Source organism: Meriones unguiculatus, chromosome 19 (genome assembly GCF_030254825.1).
Source record: "Meriones unguiculatus strain TT.TT164.6M chromosome 19, Bangor_MerUng_6.1, whole genome shotgun sequence".
Taxonomy (NCBI): Eukaryota; Metazoa; Chordata; class Mammalia; order Rodentia; family Muridae; genus Meriones; species Meriones unguiculatus.
Genome location: NC_083366.1, coordinates 40,814,525 through 40,833,995, shown reverse-complemented (window position 1 = coordinate 40,833,995; position 19,471 = coordinate 40,814,525). Strand labels below are relative to the sequence as shown.

General features: G+C 41.9%; 1 protein-coding gene across 13 annotated transcripts in view; it reads right to left on the bottom strand.

Annotated features, from left to right (window-relative positions):
* The window catches only part of Slc17a1 (solute carrier family 17 member 1), a 38,455-nt gene extending 21,066 nt beyond the window's left edge, over positions 1–17,389 (bottom strand). The window contains exons 1-12 of one of the 13 annotated variants that reach the window (XM_060373076.1): positions 17,294–17,375; positions 17,109–17,166; positions 16,823–16,939; positions 14,141–14,209; positions 11,504–11,676; positions 10,074–10,307; positions 9,906–9,993; positions 9,155–9,241; positions 7,247–7,365; positions 6,933–7,094; positions 5,339–5,471; positions 5,100–5,247 (exon numbers count right to left, since the gene is read on the bottom strand). In XM_060373076.1, coding sequence (XP_060229059.1) covers positions 5,100–5,247; positions 5,339–5,471; positions 6,933–7,094; positions 7,247–7,365; positions 9,155–9,241; positions 9,906–9,993; positions 10,074–10,307; positions 11,504–11,676; positions 14,141–14,168 — 1,172 coding nt within the window. In that variant the 5' untranslated portion in view covers positions 14,169–14,209; positions 16,823–16,939; positions 17,109–17,166; positions 17,294–17,375. Of the gene's footprint in view, positions 1–5,099; positions 5,248–5,338; positions 5,472–6,932; positions 7,095–7,246; positions 7,366–9,154; positions 9,242–9,905; positions 9,994–10,073; positions 10,308–11,503; positions 11,677–14,140; positions 14,282–14,644; positions 14,709–16,228; positions 16,519–16,822; positions 16,940–17,108 lie in introns of those variants that run through there. The other 12 variants (XM_060373074.1, XM_060373073.1, XM_060373077.1 and 9 more) reach the window with 12 other exon arrangements.
* Positions 17,390–19,471: the final 2,082 nt, after the last annotated feature.

Here is a 19,471-nt window from a genome sequence, read left to right as displayed (position 1 = left end):
TTAGGCTATTATAAGCTATAAGCTTTTATATATTAAATCATACAAAAACTCTTATGCTCTCACTTTAATAAATTATATTCATGACTTTTAAGATTCTAACTTAGCAAGGACAAAACCTAAAGTCCTAATATTTAATGGTTCAGGGATAGAGAGGAAAGAGCTGTAGTTTTGCTGCCATCTTTGTGTGGGTCTATCAGTTATCTTCAGGCCTCTGATTAGTGCTAAGTGCAAAGCCTTTGCTGTTCAATTTTAATGCAAGTGGTAGGAACAGCAAGATTTGCTAGCCTCTCTATAAACTATATCTAATTAAAAGGTTTGCTTTGATTTTAGTTCAGAAAGAGCAGATTTAAAGTTATGCTAACAACTGCAGTTAGTTAAGATGTTGAGCTATACCTAGTGTCTTTGTTTAGGTTTTTAAAGGTTAAGCCCAGGACGGGTAACTATAAAGTTGCCTTTGTAAATCTACTTAAAATATGGTTCTAGATAGCATTCTGTTTTATAGGACACAGTTTGGAGCAGATAATAAAGATAAACAAAGAGTAACTCAGATATGCTGGCCCTCAAGCTTGTCAGAGATCTGATGAATGTGGCATTTTAACATGTATAAGCTTATTGTGACAAAGTCCCGAAATCCTGGCAGTAGCTCACCAAGGTTTCTGAGAAGATTTGGGCACAACAATAGATGACTGCAACTCTGGATTGTGGTATGCTAACCACTGGGCAATACTGCCTCAACTGGTCCACTGCTAGGGCCCACCCTAAACTGTGGACAAAACTGTGGACACCTAGAGAGCCAATGTTTCACATTGCTAAGGGCGAGGTGAGGCCATACTCTCATTTCTTTCTCCACAGAAACAGTCTCTCATCTTCTGTGCCTAGCTGGACCACCTTTGCCCATGATGTTATGAGACCACAGGAGCCAGGGACACTGCCTAGGTGATGGACTAATTAGTCATCTCTGTTATTTTGATTGGCACATGGATTGGTATATTTATTTAGCTCATAATATAGTTATTTAGCTCATATTCCTTCCTGAGAAGGAATTTATCCTTCTCAGGTCTATGCTAAGCTAATGGTAGCTTTGCAGCTAAAGAGCAGACAATTAGATCCACTGTTAGCTCATTGATCAATTTAAGATATAGAGCCAGATAAAAAATATAGAGCTTATGTAGGGTCTGAGGATAAAAGGAGTTTAGGTTGTAAAAATGCAAGTTATAAAGGTTACAAGGTTAATATTTCTTCCTGTTGTTATGCTACTGTCCAGAGTTTTGACCTTTATCAATAGGGCTCTAATTTATTAATCTAACTCTGATACAAAAACATTCCACTATACCACTATTCCACTATTATGGTCCTAAGCTCAAGATTGTAAGCCTCTATAATGTGTATGCTTATACTAAAAGTTAAGATCAAGTGAGTTTCCCTTTTACTTCATAAAAGGCTTTTGCCTTTTCAGAGTTCACCTTAAAAAATACTTATGCTATTAACACAAATACGTATGTCTACTGCCTTTTTCTCAATGCAGAATACAATTGTGATACTAACATGTTTAAAGTTTTATCTCCTTCTTAAAACTTAAAAGTAATTCTTGTAAGCTGCAGAAAGTCCACCTAAACCCACCTCTCAGGTCAATTGGACTCCAGATAAGTACTGCACTTATTGCCTATCTCAAAAGGTGGGACTCCTCCCCTTTCCCTGGTTTTGGGACTTCCTTTCCTGGCTACCAGACTGCTATTTACTGCATGCAACACTGGCTGGATTGGTGAGTTCACCCCATTTTCTCAGCATAAACACTTCTCTTGGTAGGGGAAGCAACTTCCTACTATCTTTTGCGACGGAGGAACGCCCCCCCCCCCGCCCCGCCGTAGCCTTAACTGTCTAGGTTTGATCCTCTATGTTGACCTCCATTTTAGGGCCTCACTCTCCCTTGGGCGGTACGTCCCCTCTCTACGGTTCCTTTTCCCCCTCGCTCGCTCGCTCGCTCACTCACTCCCTCATGGGAAGGTCCCCTCTTGCACACGGTTCCTCCTCCTCCTCTCTCTCTCGTGGGAAGACCTAGCGCTAGGCATCCCTGTGCTCTCGGCCGTGCCAATGGGCACTGTGCCCCGGTCCCTGGACAAAAGCTGATGAGCTATTGAACCAGGCAGGATCCCTCTCTCTCAGAGTCACACCTTCCCTTGGGATGCCACTGGAAGGTCTTGACTTCTCTGCCCCCAATGGGAGATGCCCAGACGCCCATCCTTCCAGATAGGATCTCCTCTGGAGAATTTCAGGTTTCTACACCTAGTGCCAGCTGGCACCAGGGCCTCTAAGTTTACACGCTTCTGTAACCAGACCTCACCTCAATGACAGATCAAAAACAAAGCCCTCTTTAAATATTGCCAATGATTTGGTAAATAAAGGTCCCTCCAGGTAGACAGAGGTTCCCATGTACAAACCTCATCGATCCAAACCTTTCAATGTATACCTGCAGGATTTTCTCCATACTCAACCTTATCTTTTGCCTATATATGTGTTTCAGTGTCCTGCCAGACACATATGTTTCTTATAGCCACAACAGCACCAAAACAGCTACAGGTGTTCAACTCTGACCTCACAGACTTCCAACAAGCTGGACCTGCACCTTCCCTCCCAGCCATGGATGTTCTTACAGACCCTGGAAAGCATCAAAGCAGCCTATTCTTCCTGGACTTGGCCAACATTTCAGCCTTTTGACCTCCCTACAGCGCCCCCAGTGTCAGCAGGAAGTAGCCAGAAGAGAATCTATGCCCGTTATTCATTTGTTAACAAAAGGCTGAAGTGGTGTGCTTCAGGAATAGAACAAGCAGCTCCACGTTCTCCCAGCGTTCCCCAGTCCCTACCTGCTGCCTTGCCATGGCTGGCAACTCTCTATTGACAACCCTCTACCCTAAATTTTCCAGGGCAGAGGCTTCCCTTACTCTTGACCTTGCAATCTGACCATGTTTTTTGCTATAATTCTTCTCTCTCTCAACCTCTTGCATGACAACCAAGAGCTGCTTCCTAAATTTATATACTTTAACTTACCTTATAAAAAGCAGCCCAAGCTCCCCATTTTTAATTATAGAAAAAGGGAGGAATGTTAGTATTTTGGAACACAACCTGCTCCTGTGCTACCCAGCAACCTATGACATCATCATGTGTTGCCAGGCAGGTGGTCACACCTGGAAGGCGTGGTTACCTTCCCCCTTAAAGGGCTGATGCCTGCCTACACGTGGTCCCTCTCTTATTTTCTCTCTCTTACTCTCTTACTCTCTTTACACTCTTCTCTCTCTCTCTCTCTGGGCACCCTTTTCCCCCATCCCCCCTTTCTATCTCTCTTTCCCCACCATGCCCTGCTACCCACTTCCTCCATACCCTTCTAACAAACCTCTTGCAGAGAATATTGATTGTCCCCCTGCTTCTTCTTCTTTTTAATTAATAACATGCACTACCTATCTTCAAAACCATACCTTGAAGGCATGACAGTCAAAGGGGCCTGGTGCTGACATCAAAGCAGACACATGGACAAATGATGTGAAATAGAAAGCCAAGAAATAAATGTACATATTTATGGCAGGATCAGTTTTTAACAAAATTGCCAAGAACAGAAAATGGAAAAAGGGAAATAAATAGAACTGGAACCAATGTACATCAGTTTACAGATGAAAATAGAATTGTGCCATTCTTTCAGATAATATACAAAAGTATATTACTCAAAAGTAATTGAAGACTTGAAACTATAAAACTATGAGAAAGAAACACTGTAGGAGCCAGGAGTGGTGGTGCATGCCTTCAATCCCAGCACTTGGGAGACCAAAGTAGGTGAATCTCCAAGTTTAATGCCAGCCTAATCTACAGAGCAAGTTCTAGGACAGTCAGAGCTACACAGAGAAGCCCTTTCTCTAAAAACAAACAAACAAACAAACAAACAACAACAACCAAAAGAACTGCAAAAACCACCAAGACATTGGAATGGACAATGATTTTTTTATATGATTAAAAAAAAAATTTTAAGCACCAAAAGCAAAAGAAGAATGGAATTACTTGAAACCACAAACAGTCTACAGAGTCAAGGAAACAGTCAGTGGAATGAAGAAACAACCTGTGCAATGGGAAAAATGTAAAGCACACATTCGATAGGGGATTATTATTAGAAACACATCAGAAACAGAACTCGGTACCAAGCTGATTGAATTTGAGCAAAGAACTGAAATAGATATTTTTCAAAAAGGACCTAAAAAGAGCCAACACACACACACACACACATTTAACATCACTAATCATCAAAGGAATGAGGTTCAAAACATAGTGAAATGTTACCTTCTACCTACTCTTGAAGGAAAGATGAGAAAGAAGTGTTGGTGAGAGGTAGAAATTTGAATTAGTGCAGCCACTGTAGAAAAGAGCATATAGGTGCCTCACCATATTTCTCATCACTCTGGCTGCTAGGCACATGTTAGAAAGAGACTGAGTTAGTACATATCTACAGTTGAGTGTTTATTACAATATGATTCACCACAGATAAGATAGAGACAATACCAGTGTTCAGCAGCACTAAATGGATAAGACTGTGTGGTCTGTATGCACAATATAATGCTATTTTCTTGAAAAGAAGGAAGTACTGTTATTTTTAATAATGTGGATGAACCTGGAAAATATAATGTTGAGTGAAATAGGCAGGTCACAGACAAATGGCACGTGATGTCATGTACATGTGGGATATAAAGAAGCTGAATTCATTAAGTAGAGAACAGAATGAGTGTTATCAGAGTCTAGGGGTAAAGGTATGTTTTTAGAAAGATACTGGCTGAAAGATCCAATTGGAGTAATTTCAAGAGATCCATCATAAATACGATGACTATAGTTAACAGCAATGTGCTGTATTCTTGAAAACTGCTACTATGATAGAATTTAAGCATTCTCACTACCAAAAATGAACCATATGAGTAATATATATATATTATATAATATATATATATAAAAAACTTAGCTTCATTTAATCATTATATAATGCATCCATTTCAAAACATCATGCTGTACCAATAAATGCATGCAGTTTATTTATTAGTGCCTAAATAAATAAATTTTGAGAGCCCTACCTGGGAGCAATATCCAAGGCGTTGATAAGTTGTCCACAGTAGGAAAAGCTGAGTGTCGAGTTGGCAAGTGTCAGGAAAATGACGGTGCTGTAGAAGTTGAAGCTCAGGTAGAGCAGGCACATAGTGAAGATCACAGGACAGAGGGTCCCTGTGGAGAGATCCATACTGTACAGTTAGCTGCTTCTGAGCACGGGGCGGAAGGATTCCCCAAGCGTTTGTCTGTCCTGGCTGTTCCTTACCTAATGTGGTGAAGAGTTTCCGGACGGTAACTACGCTGAAAATCTTCCTGCACAGGAAGAAGTCTGACATCTGACCTGCTACGATACCACAGATGTAGGCAAGCAGATAAGGGAGGCTGGACAGCAGCCCATTCTGAGGAGGAAACATTATTCTGAGTGCATATGATGGAGAAGCAGTCCTGCACAGTCAGTGCTTTCACGGAAATTCAGTCACTAACGTGTACTCTGGACTTGAGGGTGTGAATCTGAGGTAGACTTCTTCTTGGGCACAAAGTGCACAAAGTGCTGTATTCAAACCCCAGTCCCACTTAATGAATGAATGAATGAATGAATTTAATACAGGAAACCATCCAGGCACATGTAGCACCATAACTGTGTCTGGGACCATGCATTCCAATGTGAAGAGAAACATAGTTTTTAGGTGAGTCGAAATTGTCATCATCCCATATAGATTTTTGTTTTTAGTATCATGAGACCTAGAAAACTGCAAGTCTAGACAGCTGAAAACAGGAGTGTCAGCCCTGAGAAAAAGGATAGAGATGATATTGGTAATTGATGACGGACAATTTCGTGCTTGCTCTAACTGGCCGTAGTAAACTCTAGGGATGACACCATGGTTTCATTATGATGAAGTTGAATCAGTGAGAAGAGCTTGTATGACCACAGCATGATGCTGGCCACTAGCTCGAGGAAGTACATACACCACAGAAAGTTCCAAAGTTGGAAGCCCAGACTCCATTTTAGTCTTTTTTGGTTACTTTGATATGAAATGATGAGAAGTTCCAAGCATAACTGATTCTCAATATTAGATGAGCAATGGGTATTCTTGCAGAGTAAGACCAGAAGTCCAGGAGTTGTGGCTTTATTCCAAGACAGTGGGTTGACAAGAGCTGGGCATGGCGGCAGGAGCTGGCTCAGAAACTTTCAGATTAGAATGCCTTTCCCTAAAGTGAATGGTACTGTCAAGCTATTTCCTTCTTCCCCTTCTTCTTCTTCCCCTTCTTCTTCTTCTTCTTCTTCTTCTTCTTCTTCTTCTTCTTCTTCTTCTTCTTCTTCTTCTTCTCTCTTTTTCTTCTTTTTCTTCTTCTTCTCCTTCTATTCCTCTTCTTCCTTCTTCTCCTTCTTCTTCTCTTTCCCCTTCCCCTTCCTTTTCCTCTTCCTCTTCTCCTTCTTCCCCTTCTTCCTCTTCCTCCTCCTCTTCTTCAATAAAAAGAAACCTCACACTGTGGCCCAGGTTAGCCTCAAAGTTAGAGCTGTCTGCTGGCTGAGTCTCCCTGAGTGAGATAGCAGGGAGACATTCACCACAATACTAACTTATAACATGTCTTACGTAACTTGCCAAGACATATATTGAGGGGAGCTGGGGAACAGTGTGAAAATGTGGGTGTATGTGTGCTGATGGCAGAGTTCCAGACACTACTGATACCAACACCCTTTGTGTGGGCAGAGTTTACATGTAGGAAACCATGCATCTCCAGGTAAAGAGCACTAGCTAGTGTAGGTAGGCAAAGACTGAGGTGATGGTCACAAGGCACAGAGCAATAAAGAGGGAGTCCTTCACACAACGAAAAATTTGAACAAACAGTGCACTTACCTCCCTAACATTAACATGGAGCACAGTACTGATAAACGTCGGGGTATACGTAACCAGGAGGCTGTTCGACCATATGAAAGCAAAGCTATTGAGGATAATGGCCCAGAGTGGAAGAGACATCAGCATAGCCTTGATTGGCAGAGATTGTCTGCCTGAGCTGACCTGGAAAATAAGAGTCATTAAGAGTCATTCTGAGTGAGGATCAGCTGGAAGGCATTTTTTTGTTTTTTGTTTTTTTTTTTGTTTTGTTTTGTTTTTTTTTTTTTTTGAGCAGAATCTAGAAGATGCCCAAAAGGAGCTCAGTGTTTTTCTACCTGCTGGGTGAGAGAGGATATGATGTAGTCCTTCTCACTGCTACTCATGTATGGGTGGTCCTTGGGGTCATCATAGAACAGAATAAACCAGGAGAGACTCAGAACACAGCCAACAATACCTATCAAGAAAACACATTATTACAGGAAGTTCTAGCTTTCTTCTCTGAAGCCCTGGGAGGCTCACATTTTGACGCTCTTCTTTGTCACTACAGCTGGCACTTGTTGTGGAATGAATTTTACTGAGATGCTGAAGTGTCGGTGAACCCTATGGTCTGTCCTGATCTAATGAGTTCCTCCACTCACCCAGGCTTCCTGAATCTTGGGCCTCTATCTTTTCAGATTTGTAATGGTTCCCTACTTCAAGAACATGGCATAGCGAGCTTTCATAAAGCTACACAGCCATAAATTTTAATTGGCATTACTAATGAGGATGGGTATAGTGATGGAGGGCAGTGGGCCTGTGAGAATGGAGGCATTCTCCTACTATACTCTGCCTTTAGCACACTATGTGGATTAGGCATTTTCTGTGGCCCTCTGACTCAATCTGTCCCCCTTCCCACCGACCTAGATAGAGATGGCTTGAAGAAACATCAACAGGCCTTCCTCTCCTGGGCTTTCTTGTAATTTGGTAAATAGAAAGCCTGGGAAGGGATGATAGGGAGAGAGTTAATGAGAGTAGGACACATTTTCAAAATGGAAACATCTCCTTACGTGTGTTCTTTGTGAGGAAACGGGACATTCTACAGGGATCCAGTCGATGGGACTTTTTGATGAGCTCTGACAACTCTAGCTCACTTGTTCTCGCAGGGTTGCAGGCTAGTGGTGCTCTTCTAACCTAACTCGACATTGTGACATTGTCTCTCTAAGTTTTTCAAGGTGATTGTGTGGTAAATGTGTTGGTTTGAATTAAAATGGCCACCATAGGTTCATATGTTTGAATGCTCTGTCCCCAGTCCATGGAATGTTCGGGAAGGATTAGAAGGTGTGGTCTTGTAGGGGGAAGTTATGGCCTTTTTGGAAGAGTTGTATCACTGGGGTTGGCTCTGCATCTCTCTCTCCCTCTCTCTCTCTACCTCATAGTTGCAGTCTCAAAATGTAAGCTCTCAGATATTGCTTCAGTGATATGCTTGTCTGCCTGTTGCCCTGCTCCCTACCGTGATGGGATGAACTTACCCTCCCAAACTGTAAGCAAGCCCTCAATTTAAATATTTTTCCTTTTCTTAAGTTGCCTTCATCATAGCGACATAGCATGCAACAGAAAAGTTACTAGGACAGTGAATAAGTCCAAAGTTTGCCAAAATTGTGACTTTGGATAATGTGGCTTGAGTGTGAAATGTCCCAAGAGGCCCTTGTGTTTGAACATTTTGTTCCCAGCTGGTGGCACAGGTATGAAAGGTTGTGGAATCTGTGGAAGGTAGATGGTGTCTTGTGGAAGGAAGTTAGTTAGCGGGGGAAATCATTGCAGCTTGAAACCCAGATGTGATTTTATAATCCATTTGGCATTGTTTTTTTCTTTATTCTGTTCACTTACTCCAATTTCCCTGAAAATGTTACTATGTTTGGTTGTGGCCTGACATTGCAGGTTTGGGTTATACATAACATCCTCATCCTATGACCTTTCAGAAATCAGTACAGGTAACTATTGTGATAATCTATTTCCCCAGATAGTTTTTTAATGTAAGATGTATCATACTGTAACATGTAGCTATGTAAAGTGATTGTGAGATTGATTGAAATTGCATTTCTGATCACCAGTCCCCTTGAATGTTGACTTCTCTTTCCCTCAGTAAAGACTGTGGATATTTTAAAATAGGGTTTTTATATAAATTGTTACATTATGTTAAATTTAAATTTTTGTGTAGTCTTACATTTTCATGCTTTGCTGAGGTTTTATAAAATGAGACTCACCAAAAATGTAGAAAACCATGGGCCAGCCCAGAAGATCACAGATGAACCCACTCACAAGCAGGACAATAAATGGTCCCATTACAAACCCTAACCAAAAGACAAAGAAGGCCCCCTGGTTAAATTAAGAAAAGCATCTGAAAGTGGAGTTAATACGCCCCTGTGTTGTTGTAATGTAATGTCTCCCATGAAAGAAGTTCATGTTTCACGTTGCTCAGGAGGAACAGAGAAAGTATTTGCTTTTATCTCTTTTTCTGTTGTTTGAATTAAGAACAACTCTTTTTCATTCTAAACAATCTCTCTCTCTCTCTCTCTCTGTGTGTGTGTGTGTGTGTGTGTGTGTGTGTGTGCCTGCCTATGTGCGTTCATTTGGAGGCTAGAGGTTGATATCCAGTGTTTTTTTCTCTTACTCTCTGTATTTTCGAGACAAGCTCTTTCACTGAACTTAGAACTCACTGTTTCAACAGGGCTGGCTGGCCAGTGAGCCCCTCGCCTACATTTGATGGGGATTACAGATGGGTACTGCCATACCTGGTATATTACATTGGTGCTAGGGTCCTCAAGCTTGTGTGGAAAACACTTTATCCACCAAACCACTCCCCACTTGCAATTAAAGCAAGAATGTTTCAGGGGATGTTTTTCTAAAGCCCCCCCCCCCCGGCAATTCAATGCACACGTTTTTAATGGTTCTCAGAGAGAACATGGCACAAGGAAATGAAAATGGGACTTAGCTGTTCTTGGCTTAAGTACTTACCCGATAGAGTCATGGAGGTAAGCCTGCCTCGTTCCAAGGGAGGTGCCCACTTTACCCATATTTCATGTTGGCCTGTTGACACTGTTCCCTGAAATAAAAAGATGAAGACTTTTGAACCCTAATACTCTGAATTCAAACTCTGTGTCTGTTTTAATAATACCCTAGTACCTGGGCTAGTCCCTGAATAATTCGACACACAATGAGTAAAGCTGCTCCAACTTGTGCAGCTGGTGGGATGAGCAGGGACAACACAGAGCTGAAGAGCAACGACGAACCAATTATTCTCTTCATTGGGTATATTCCAGTGAGGTACCCAACAGGAAGCTGAACCGCAACCATACCACAGAAGACAGAACTGAGAATAAACCCTTGGACATCAAGACTCCAGGAATACACAGGGTTCTAAAAGAAAGAAAGGGAGGCAGGCCTAAGAACTCTGCATTGGAGATGGTTGTGGGGTTTTATGGGACTCAGGAGTGTCCTTCCTGTGTAAAGCAGCCTCCACATCTTCCTCAAGTTTTTTACCCCCACAACTTTAGTATCTTATAATGTCGTTTTGCATGTGTGTTTACATTTTATCATTAATGTTTTCAATTATAGGTTAAGTATCTCCTATCCCAAATGCTTGGGACCAGAAAGGTTTCACATCCTTTTGGATTTTGGAGATATTAGCAAATACATAATAATGTATCTTAGGGAACGTGAGCAGACATGGAGCTTATTTGTTTATATACGCTGTATTGCTTGTTCTTCTCTTCTGTGTCTCAAAATACCCCACAAAAGCAACTTTCAAAAGAAAGGTTTTACTTTGGATCCTAGCTCTGGGATGTGAGTCACCACCGCAGGAAAGTCATGCAGCAGCGGTGAGATGATGGCTGTGTGTTAACCACGGTTAGGAAGAACAGAGACGAATGCTGACGCCCAGCCTCTTTTCTACTTTTATTCTTTCTGAGATGCCAGCTCACTGGATGCTGCTGTCCACATTTAAAGTGAGTTTCCCCACCTCAGTTAACACAGTCCAGAAAACCCTTCTCAGAGATGTGCAGAGGCACGTCTCCTTGGTGATCCTAGATCCTGTTGGGTTTCAGTCAACCTTAACCATATCTTTCATTTCCTCTGTTAGATACCATCCCTTTCACCTCCATCTCTTATGTTTTTATCCAATACTCTTATTCTAAAGAAGCTCTAACTCTTTGGTTTTGTTAGTCCTTAAACAGAAGTCATACTAAAATGATGAACAATTTTTTCCCTCATTACAAGGTTTGTTTATGTATTTGGGTGTTTTATCTGCATATATGTCTGCATACCAGAAGAGGGCATCAGATTCTCATGGGATTATGGTTACAGCCATGTGGGTTCTGAGAATTGAACTTGGAGCCTCTGGAACAACAGCCAGGACTATTAACAGCTGAGCCATCTCTCCAGACCTCAAGATAGTCTTTAATCATGGAATATGATGATTTAGGTCCTCAGTCAAAGACTTAAACCTGAGTTTCATTTTCTAATTATTGCTATTATCTGGTCAATAGTATCTGACCTCTATAGAAACCAGCTATCAGGTTAAAGTTTTAAACGTATACCTCATACTTTGAACATACCTTTACATCATCCAGCATCTCCACTGCGGATTCATTGAGTAAACTGTGTGGCTTTGTGCTGTTCACCATGGCTACCATTGTGAGGTTTAGGCATACCCGCTGGGCCATGATGGCACTGTTACAGAAGTGCAGAAGGAGAGCCAGTCCATAGCGAAAGGAACAGAAACCTGGAACTGAGAAGCACAAAAGACCATCTCAATTAGTAAGACTGTCCAAGTAAAAATTTGGAACCCTAGATATCCTAGCTAGTAAATTAAAATTTTATTGTAAAAACATTCCTCTATAAACTACCATAAATGTGGGACTCTTATAGTGATTTCCTACTACCTTAAGACGTAGTTCCAATTAGAATGTCCCATAAGGTTAATCCAGTTTGCAAATGCTTTGGTGCATGTCTACTTTAAAGGGACCTGTGACAAATACCTTGGGTTTCCTTTTGAAGTAAATCCCTTTAATGATATCAATGGTATTTTTCTCTCAAAGAAACCACTTTAATATTCAAACTGATATGACTATTCTAGCTGAGATACTCATATTTGCACATTGAGAATTTTTTTCTCAAAAAATTAAACTTACTAAGAAAGTGATTGAATCACACAATTCTTTAAAAATCTCATCAAAATCTCACTACTTTAAATTTCAAAAATCTCACCATCTAAATCAGACCCAGAGAACCCTTACACGAGTGATCCAGTTAAGGTATTACATCTATGTGTGGACTTGGCAAAGGGACAAAATGTATGTCTTTACTATTGCCACTATTCTATTATGGGACAGGCACAGGAAAAAACTACAAACTTTAAAATTCTAGAGGAGAAGAGAGTCATGACTCCACAATGGCTCTGAAGTTCAGTTGAACAAATACTGGATTTTAAAACATGAATTTTATCCTAATTGTAAAATGGTATAAGGTATGATAATTGGATTATTGTGAGGACACATTTGGTTGTCAATTTGATTTTCTGGAGAAACTACGAGAAAATGGTAAATTAATGTTTTGGGTTTGTTGTGAGAATGTTTCCAAAAGAGGGTTGGAATCTCGGGTACTTTTTCAGTAAGTTCATAATGGATGCTACCTCTCACACAGTCTGATGAGCATAATATCATCAGTACAATTGACCGCTGTGATACCTCATGATAGAGGAAAACGACTAGATCCCTGTGGACTAACACACAACACAGTTAGAAGACTGACAGGACTAATGCATGGGTAGAGCATTTACCAAGCCTCACCTATCTATGGCTGTTGCTCAGTGCTCAATCTGCACTGTAACAGAGACCAATACTGACCTCACAGTTAAGGCAGTTGCTGTGGGTGATCAGCTAGCAAGCTGATAGCAGAGTGATCGATCAAACTGGATGATTTCCTCCATGGATGGGGCAGTGTTTTGTATTTACTAGATATCCAGTTATTTTGAATGGACATTTCTCCTTCCTTGATGTAATGTTTCTCTGGAAACAACCTTCTCTGAATTTAGTGACTGCCTTGTTCCCCATCGTGTTGATCTACACATCCCCATTAAGAGATGTGCGGCAGTGGATCTGTGTTCATGGACTTCATTGGCTTTACCACGCTTGTGGTGGAAAAGCCTTTGGAGGACAATTACAGCATCAGCTGGACGGAAATACTCTGTAAAGCTGGACTGATATTCTGCCAAAGATCGTATATACTCTGAATCAGTACCCAATATGTGGTGCTGTTTTTCCCATAGTCACAATTTGTGATCCAGGAATTACAGGGTGGAAATAGGAACCATCACCTTTAAGTATTTGGCGGCAAAAGTTTTAATTCCTATTTTCAGGAACTGACCTTTCCTATTTTCTCTGCTGACCTTTATCTATTGCTTCCAGGGGGAGAAATGCTAACACAGATGGCATAGCAGGGACTTTACTGAGCTAGATCAGAGTTCTCCCCCGAGGGTGGGGGTGGGGCTTTCAGGTCCTCAGCCTCTGAGTCAATGGGCTATGAATGGAGTTAATGGGCTGATGGGGTGATAAATCTGAGCCACCCATAGGAAAATCTGGCGTGTATGCTGGAACGTGGCAAGGGAGAATGTGGCAAACAGGGGAGGTCCTTTAGCGTTGCTCTCAGTGTTTCCAAGCCTTGTAACTAGAGCCAGTGAGACTCAATCATAACCTTATCCAAGATGGACTACAAGTGACCCAGACCTCCAGGAATCAAGCTATAGATACCTCACCAAGCACGAGGCCAAAATCCTTTGAGGTGCTTTATGAAGACAAAGGGCAGGGGATGGTAGTTATAAGCATTGGCTATGCCATTCGACATATTTATAAATACCAGCTATGACATGTGAAATCAATAATCGTTATCTCCCCTATTTTGTTAAGAATACGTTTGTGTCTATGCATACAAGTATTAAGTAAATTTCTTTCTTTTCTTTCTCCTAGTTTGTTTTTACCATCTAAGATGAGACTTGTTGACTAAATACAAATATTTAAGTGTTGTTAGTTGCATCATAGTTGTAGGATATGGGAAAAACATTAAGAACTATGTGGAAACTTCATTGTCTTTTCTGAACATTTCTGAGTTTATATTCCCCTAGAACATTTCTCTCCCCTGCCACCAGTGGCTCTGTGTCTAAGAAGGTGGGCCCATGTACAATGGCACAGCACTACCTTTCTTGGGAAGGCACTGGTTCTCCATTTGATACTTATCTTCTGGTTGGTGGGTTTGGTCTCCATCCACTGTGGGTGCAAAACACACGGGTCAACAAAATTCACGAAGCAACCGACCGAGCACGCAGGGCTCCTCCATGACTGAAATCAGTGAATGGAATGTTAACCCATCCCATCCCATGAGTGCCCTTTCACCTCCATTCGTGACCTTTAGTTAACATTCCACTTTCATGATTTCTTTATTCATTTAAAATATATATAGAATCTGAGAACGATAGAAAACAAGCAATCCTGCCAACCCAGGATTTTTTGTTATTTGATGAAAAGTAAATAATTTATTAAAGAAACAAAAATTGAGGACATTTGCTGCCACTAGGCTTGCCCGGAAAGGCAAATTGACAGAAAGCCAGGGGGCAGAAAGGCTGCAGTGGTCAGAAACTGATATGTACGTAAAGGCTAAATGCTGGGCAAGGAGTAAATACAAGTAGAACTCATCTTCTGTACCTTAAGAGAGGTGAAATATGGCTGTCTTCTTACGAGTACCACCCATTCTCCACAGCCCCATGTAAACCTGTCTGTAGCCTCAGTTTCTCTGGAAAGAGAGTTACTGCAACTAAGCCTTCATCTGCTGGGGGAGTCTGGGGATGATGATAAGTTAGAATTCAATTCCTATGTATGCTGTGAGCCTAGACTCTTCTGAGATCTGGCTCTATCAGCTCACATGACGTCCACATGTCCCCCCAGACACCTAAGATTCGTATATTTGAGACATTCTAGAATGAGTAGAGCAACAACTACAATTTTCACACGTTGGAGCCTCTTTTGAGCATCTGTTTATGCAATAAACACAAAGCAGCAGCGCATAGATACTAAACATACTCGCACACAGAGAGAGAAATACTGCAAACCTACTATATATAGAACACAATACACAGATACTACAAACATCAACCACACACACCCACACACCTGCACATATATGCCACACACAGAGACACACTGTACACATACTTATGCGTGCAATACAGTACACAAACACTTTACATACACATTGTACACAAACGCCACATACACATAAGCATTACACATATGCCACACACACACACAAACACCACACACACACACAAACACTATTCAGTACCGTACATACCACACAGAATACGAATAATGCACACACAGAGAAACACTGTGCACACGTAAGCAATATACATATACCACACAAAAAATATACAACACCACACACAGAAAGAAAGACAACACATCTGATACACATACAACACAACACAGAGACTCTACACACATGGAAAGAGAAGCACTACATGCATACTAAACACACAAGAAGCTTACATGCAGTATCCATTAACACAGTACAGAGATGTGCTAGCCACACAAATACTCTATGTACATATCACACGCAAAATTAAATGACACACAAACTATTTGCACAAGAACACATTGCATAAATATCACACATAAACACTATACACAAACCCAGCACACGCATAATATACACACAAACATACTAGACACAAACCTAACACACACATATTACGCACACAGATATTCTGCACATTCTGTATGTACATAGGCCACATGTAAACGCACGCCTCACACACCTACACATCACACCGGAAGGGTACAACCACCTCCCAGGCTGCATAAATATCCTCACACACAAACCAGCCCTACAGCTGATGACACGTGTGTGCAATCTGCACATATCACACACAGTCTCCGCTTGAAGCCCAGCATACCACACAAGCTGTATGCTTGTACATCCATCATACATACATACATCATTGTGTGCTTTCCGTCCATCACTGTCACATCACACCAATCACAGACAGCTCATCACACAGCTTTCCTTTCCTTGGGTCCTTGTGCATAATTGCCCACGTCACACTCATTCCTAACGATATGTTCTTTTTCCTTCTCCCTGAGAGAAGTCTCAACATATAAGCAAATTCTTCTAAAGAGTTTCGCCACATTTTTCATTACTATAGGAAATTCTCTACCAGGAAGGACCCCTAAAGGTCTCTGGAGAATTAAAGTTAATTTCACTTGGTACAAGACAAGAGTCACACTGACCTGATTAAGACGGAGTAGCCCTTCCTCCTCCCAGGAAGACTTTTCACTCAACTTTATGCTGAATTTTTCTACTTGCTGGTAAATCCTATACCAAATCCTTTGACCTCATCATACCAAAGATAATGTTTAATTTTTAACTTTACTTTTGGCCTAGCCTTGCATCTTCTGAGGAGAAGCATGAATCTTGGAATCTACTAGACTAGAACCTTCTGAGAACTGACTGGCAATTTCAGGGTTTAATAAACAGATCCCATAGTCTGGAGGGAGAATGCCTTCCGAAGGTTTTTCCAGGCTGTCTCAGTGGGGGAGACCTTTGGAATTCCCTGCCTTGTCACGGAAACAACAGCTTTAGACATGTTCTATTTGCTTTCCTGCCTTCCTTCCTACCCTCATTTTCCTCCTCCTTTCTAGCCTTTGCTCACACTCTCCTCCCTCCTAGTTTCTCTCCCTTCCCCCTCAATGTCTTTTCTTCCTTCTCTTTTACTTCCTCCTTCTGTGCTCCTTTCCCCTCCTTCCTCCTTCCGTACGCCTCAGAGATCATACGCGTTTGACATTTGATGTGCTCAAGAAGCTGCACATTTTTTTATGGCCTACCTGTCAAAGCTGTGACTTGCTCTGTGGCTTCTCCTGGCTCAGCTCCTGGCTCTTCCAAAACTTTCGAGTGGAAACTCTTTGAATGCAATCTACTGGTCAGTTAGAGACATCTATGTCCTGAATCAAAAAATTTTCACTGTTGATAATTTGTTAATACACTCAAGCATTTCACTTTTCTAATGTCTTTTCAATGACCATCAATATCTGACATTTAGCAGATGCTCCCTGGCTTGACACCCATTGTTTTTTCTGCTAGATAAATGTGGGGGCCAGAGGTGATGCGGACCTGTTTTTGGGTCCTGTACTTAAAGCCAAGGCGGGAGGATCATAAGTTCGAGGTCAATCTGGACAACAAATAAAAAGTGTCAGATAAGCCCAAGATGCATGATGAGACCCTGTATCAGAAAGAGAATGAAAGGAGAGAAGAAAGGGAAGGGGAGGGAGGGGGAAGAAAACTCAAATGTTGACGACCCTTGGCCCAGGAGCCTGATCTTGTTCCTTGGCCGTTGTGACTAGGGCAGGTGTAGATTCTCTGTGTGCCCCCAGGAAGTCTGCACTATCTGCTCACGCCACTGGCAATTTCTAGTGTATTCCGGAAAGGGGGACTTTTTAATGATTGAAAGCTCCCAGTTAGTCGTTGTTCAATGTCCACATTTTGAATAAACAACACTCCCACATGACATCAATGTCCTAAGCTCTAGTTACAGATTACATAAGAAGAACCCATCTTTCCATTTGTTGGCTTCATTTTCTATTGCATCATGAGGCTCTGAAGTTGCTTCACCTGGCTTCTGTGTTTCCCTCATTAAAAATTTACTTTAGTGGTCTATCATGGAAAATTTCAAAGATACAAAAGAAATAGAACAGTCTAGGTTAACCACAAACCTATTAACTAGCTTTAACTATTATTAGAATTTCTCTGTTCAATGATTATTTCTGTAGGTTTTTGGTTTGTTCTTTGAGACAGGGTTTCTCTATGTTGCCTTGGCTGTCCTGGACTCACTTTTAAGACCAGGATCACTTCAAATTCACAGTGATCTGCCTGCCTCTGTCTCTCTGAGGATCACGGACCCCCTTGGATTACCAGCATGTGCCATCACACCCAGCTTTTCTGTAGTATTTTAAAGCAAGTATTAGGTACTATATAGTGTCTTCTAAAAAAAAAAAAAAAGCAGCACAGAAATTTAATTCATCAGAAAAATTTAAAACATAGTTAAAATGCTACAAACCCTGGCCAAGAAACAGTAGCCCCTTAAATTTCCTCAATTCCTTCAAAGTTGTCTTCCTTATACTTGGTTGAATTTTGTTTGTTTTTGAGACAGGTCTCACATAGCACAGACAGGCTTATAAGTCATGAGGTAGTCAAGGATGAGCTTGAGTTCCCAGTCCTCCTGCCTCTACTTACCAAGTGCAGGGATTTCAGACATGTGTCACTGTACCAGGTTAGATGTGGTTCTGGGCTGCGTGCATGATGGCCAAACACTCCATAAACTGAGCTAAACCCTAAGTCATTATTTCTTTTAAAGCATTTTAAATGGTGTGTGTGTGTGTGTGTGAGTTGGAAACTCCCAGAGTTCAGAAGAAGGTGCTAGATTCGCTGGAACTGGTGGTTGTGAGCTGCTTGACATGGGTAGTAGAAACTGAACTTGGTCCTCTGAAAGAGCAGGGAGCATTCTTAGTCTCCAAGCCATCTCTCCAGCTCCTGACTGCCATTATTTCTTGACTGTCACTTGAAGAACTTACTACCTTAATGAGATGGATCACTGGTTTTACCCTTAAACAATTCACTCCCCCTACTGCTGTAACTTAGGCTCTCGGCCAAGCTGCCTTCAGTGGCTCAGCAGCAGCAGCAGCTTACGGCATCACCTGCCGCAGTAAGTGTGGCCTGTAAATGGATCAGGCCACCCCATCTCTCTCTCTCTCTCTCTCTCTCTCTCTCTCTCTCTCTCTCTCTCTCTCTCTCTCCTCTCTTCTCTCTCATTCCCTCACCCCCTTCTCCTCCTTCCTCCCTCCCCCTTCCTTCCCTTCCCCCTCCCACACCTTGTTTATTCTGTCTCCTGGTTTCTCTGTCTCTATTTCTCCCTTATGTTCCCACTCTCGAACTCCCAGCTTGCCTTTTGCTCTCCCTCCTTCCCCCAATAAACGTCTTGCTCTAAATCTGCTATGGTAATGACCTAGCGGCACACCTTGGCACGGGCCCACCGAAGGTACCCTCCCTCCAGCCATTTTATCTTAATGTTGGTATTGCGTCTCCAATAGTGGTGGTGTCTAGCCATACTGAGACCCTATCTGTCCACAATACCTGCAGTAGATCCACTTTCTGATCTACTAGTCTTTGTACCCCATCCATTACTGGCAGTTGGTGACCTCTCCCTCTCTGTCAGCTTAAATGCTTCCCTGAGTCTCTGGCAGAGGTACAGCTTGACCATTTCCCTTGGATGAGGCTTTGATTTTTGAGCACGTGTTTTCACCCTTTGACTTCATACCAGGCAACCGTGTCCACTGGGGCTCTTGGCCCCTGACACCTGCTTAGTGAGAATGATGACCCACTAAGCAGTTCTCTCACTGAGTCCTTGGGATGTCTTGGAACTTCAGGCTTGGGAACTCTCTCTACCTCACCTATGGGAACTGTGCCCTCCATGTCCTCAT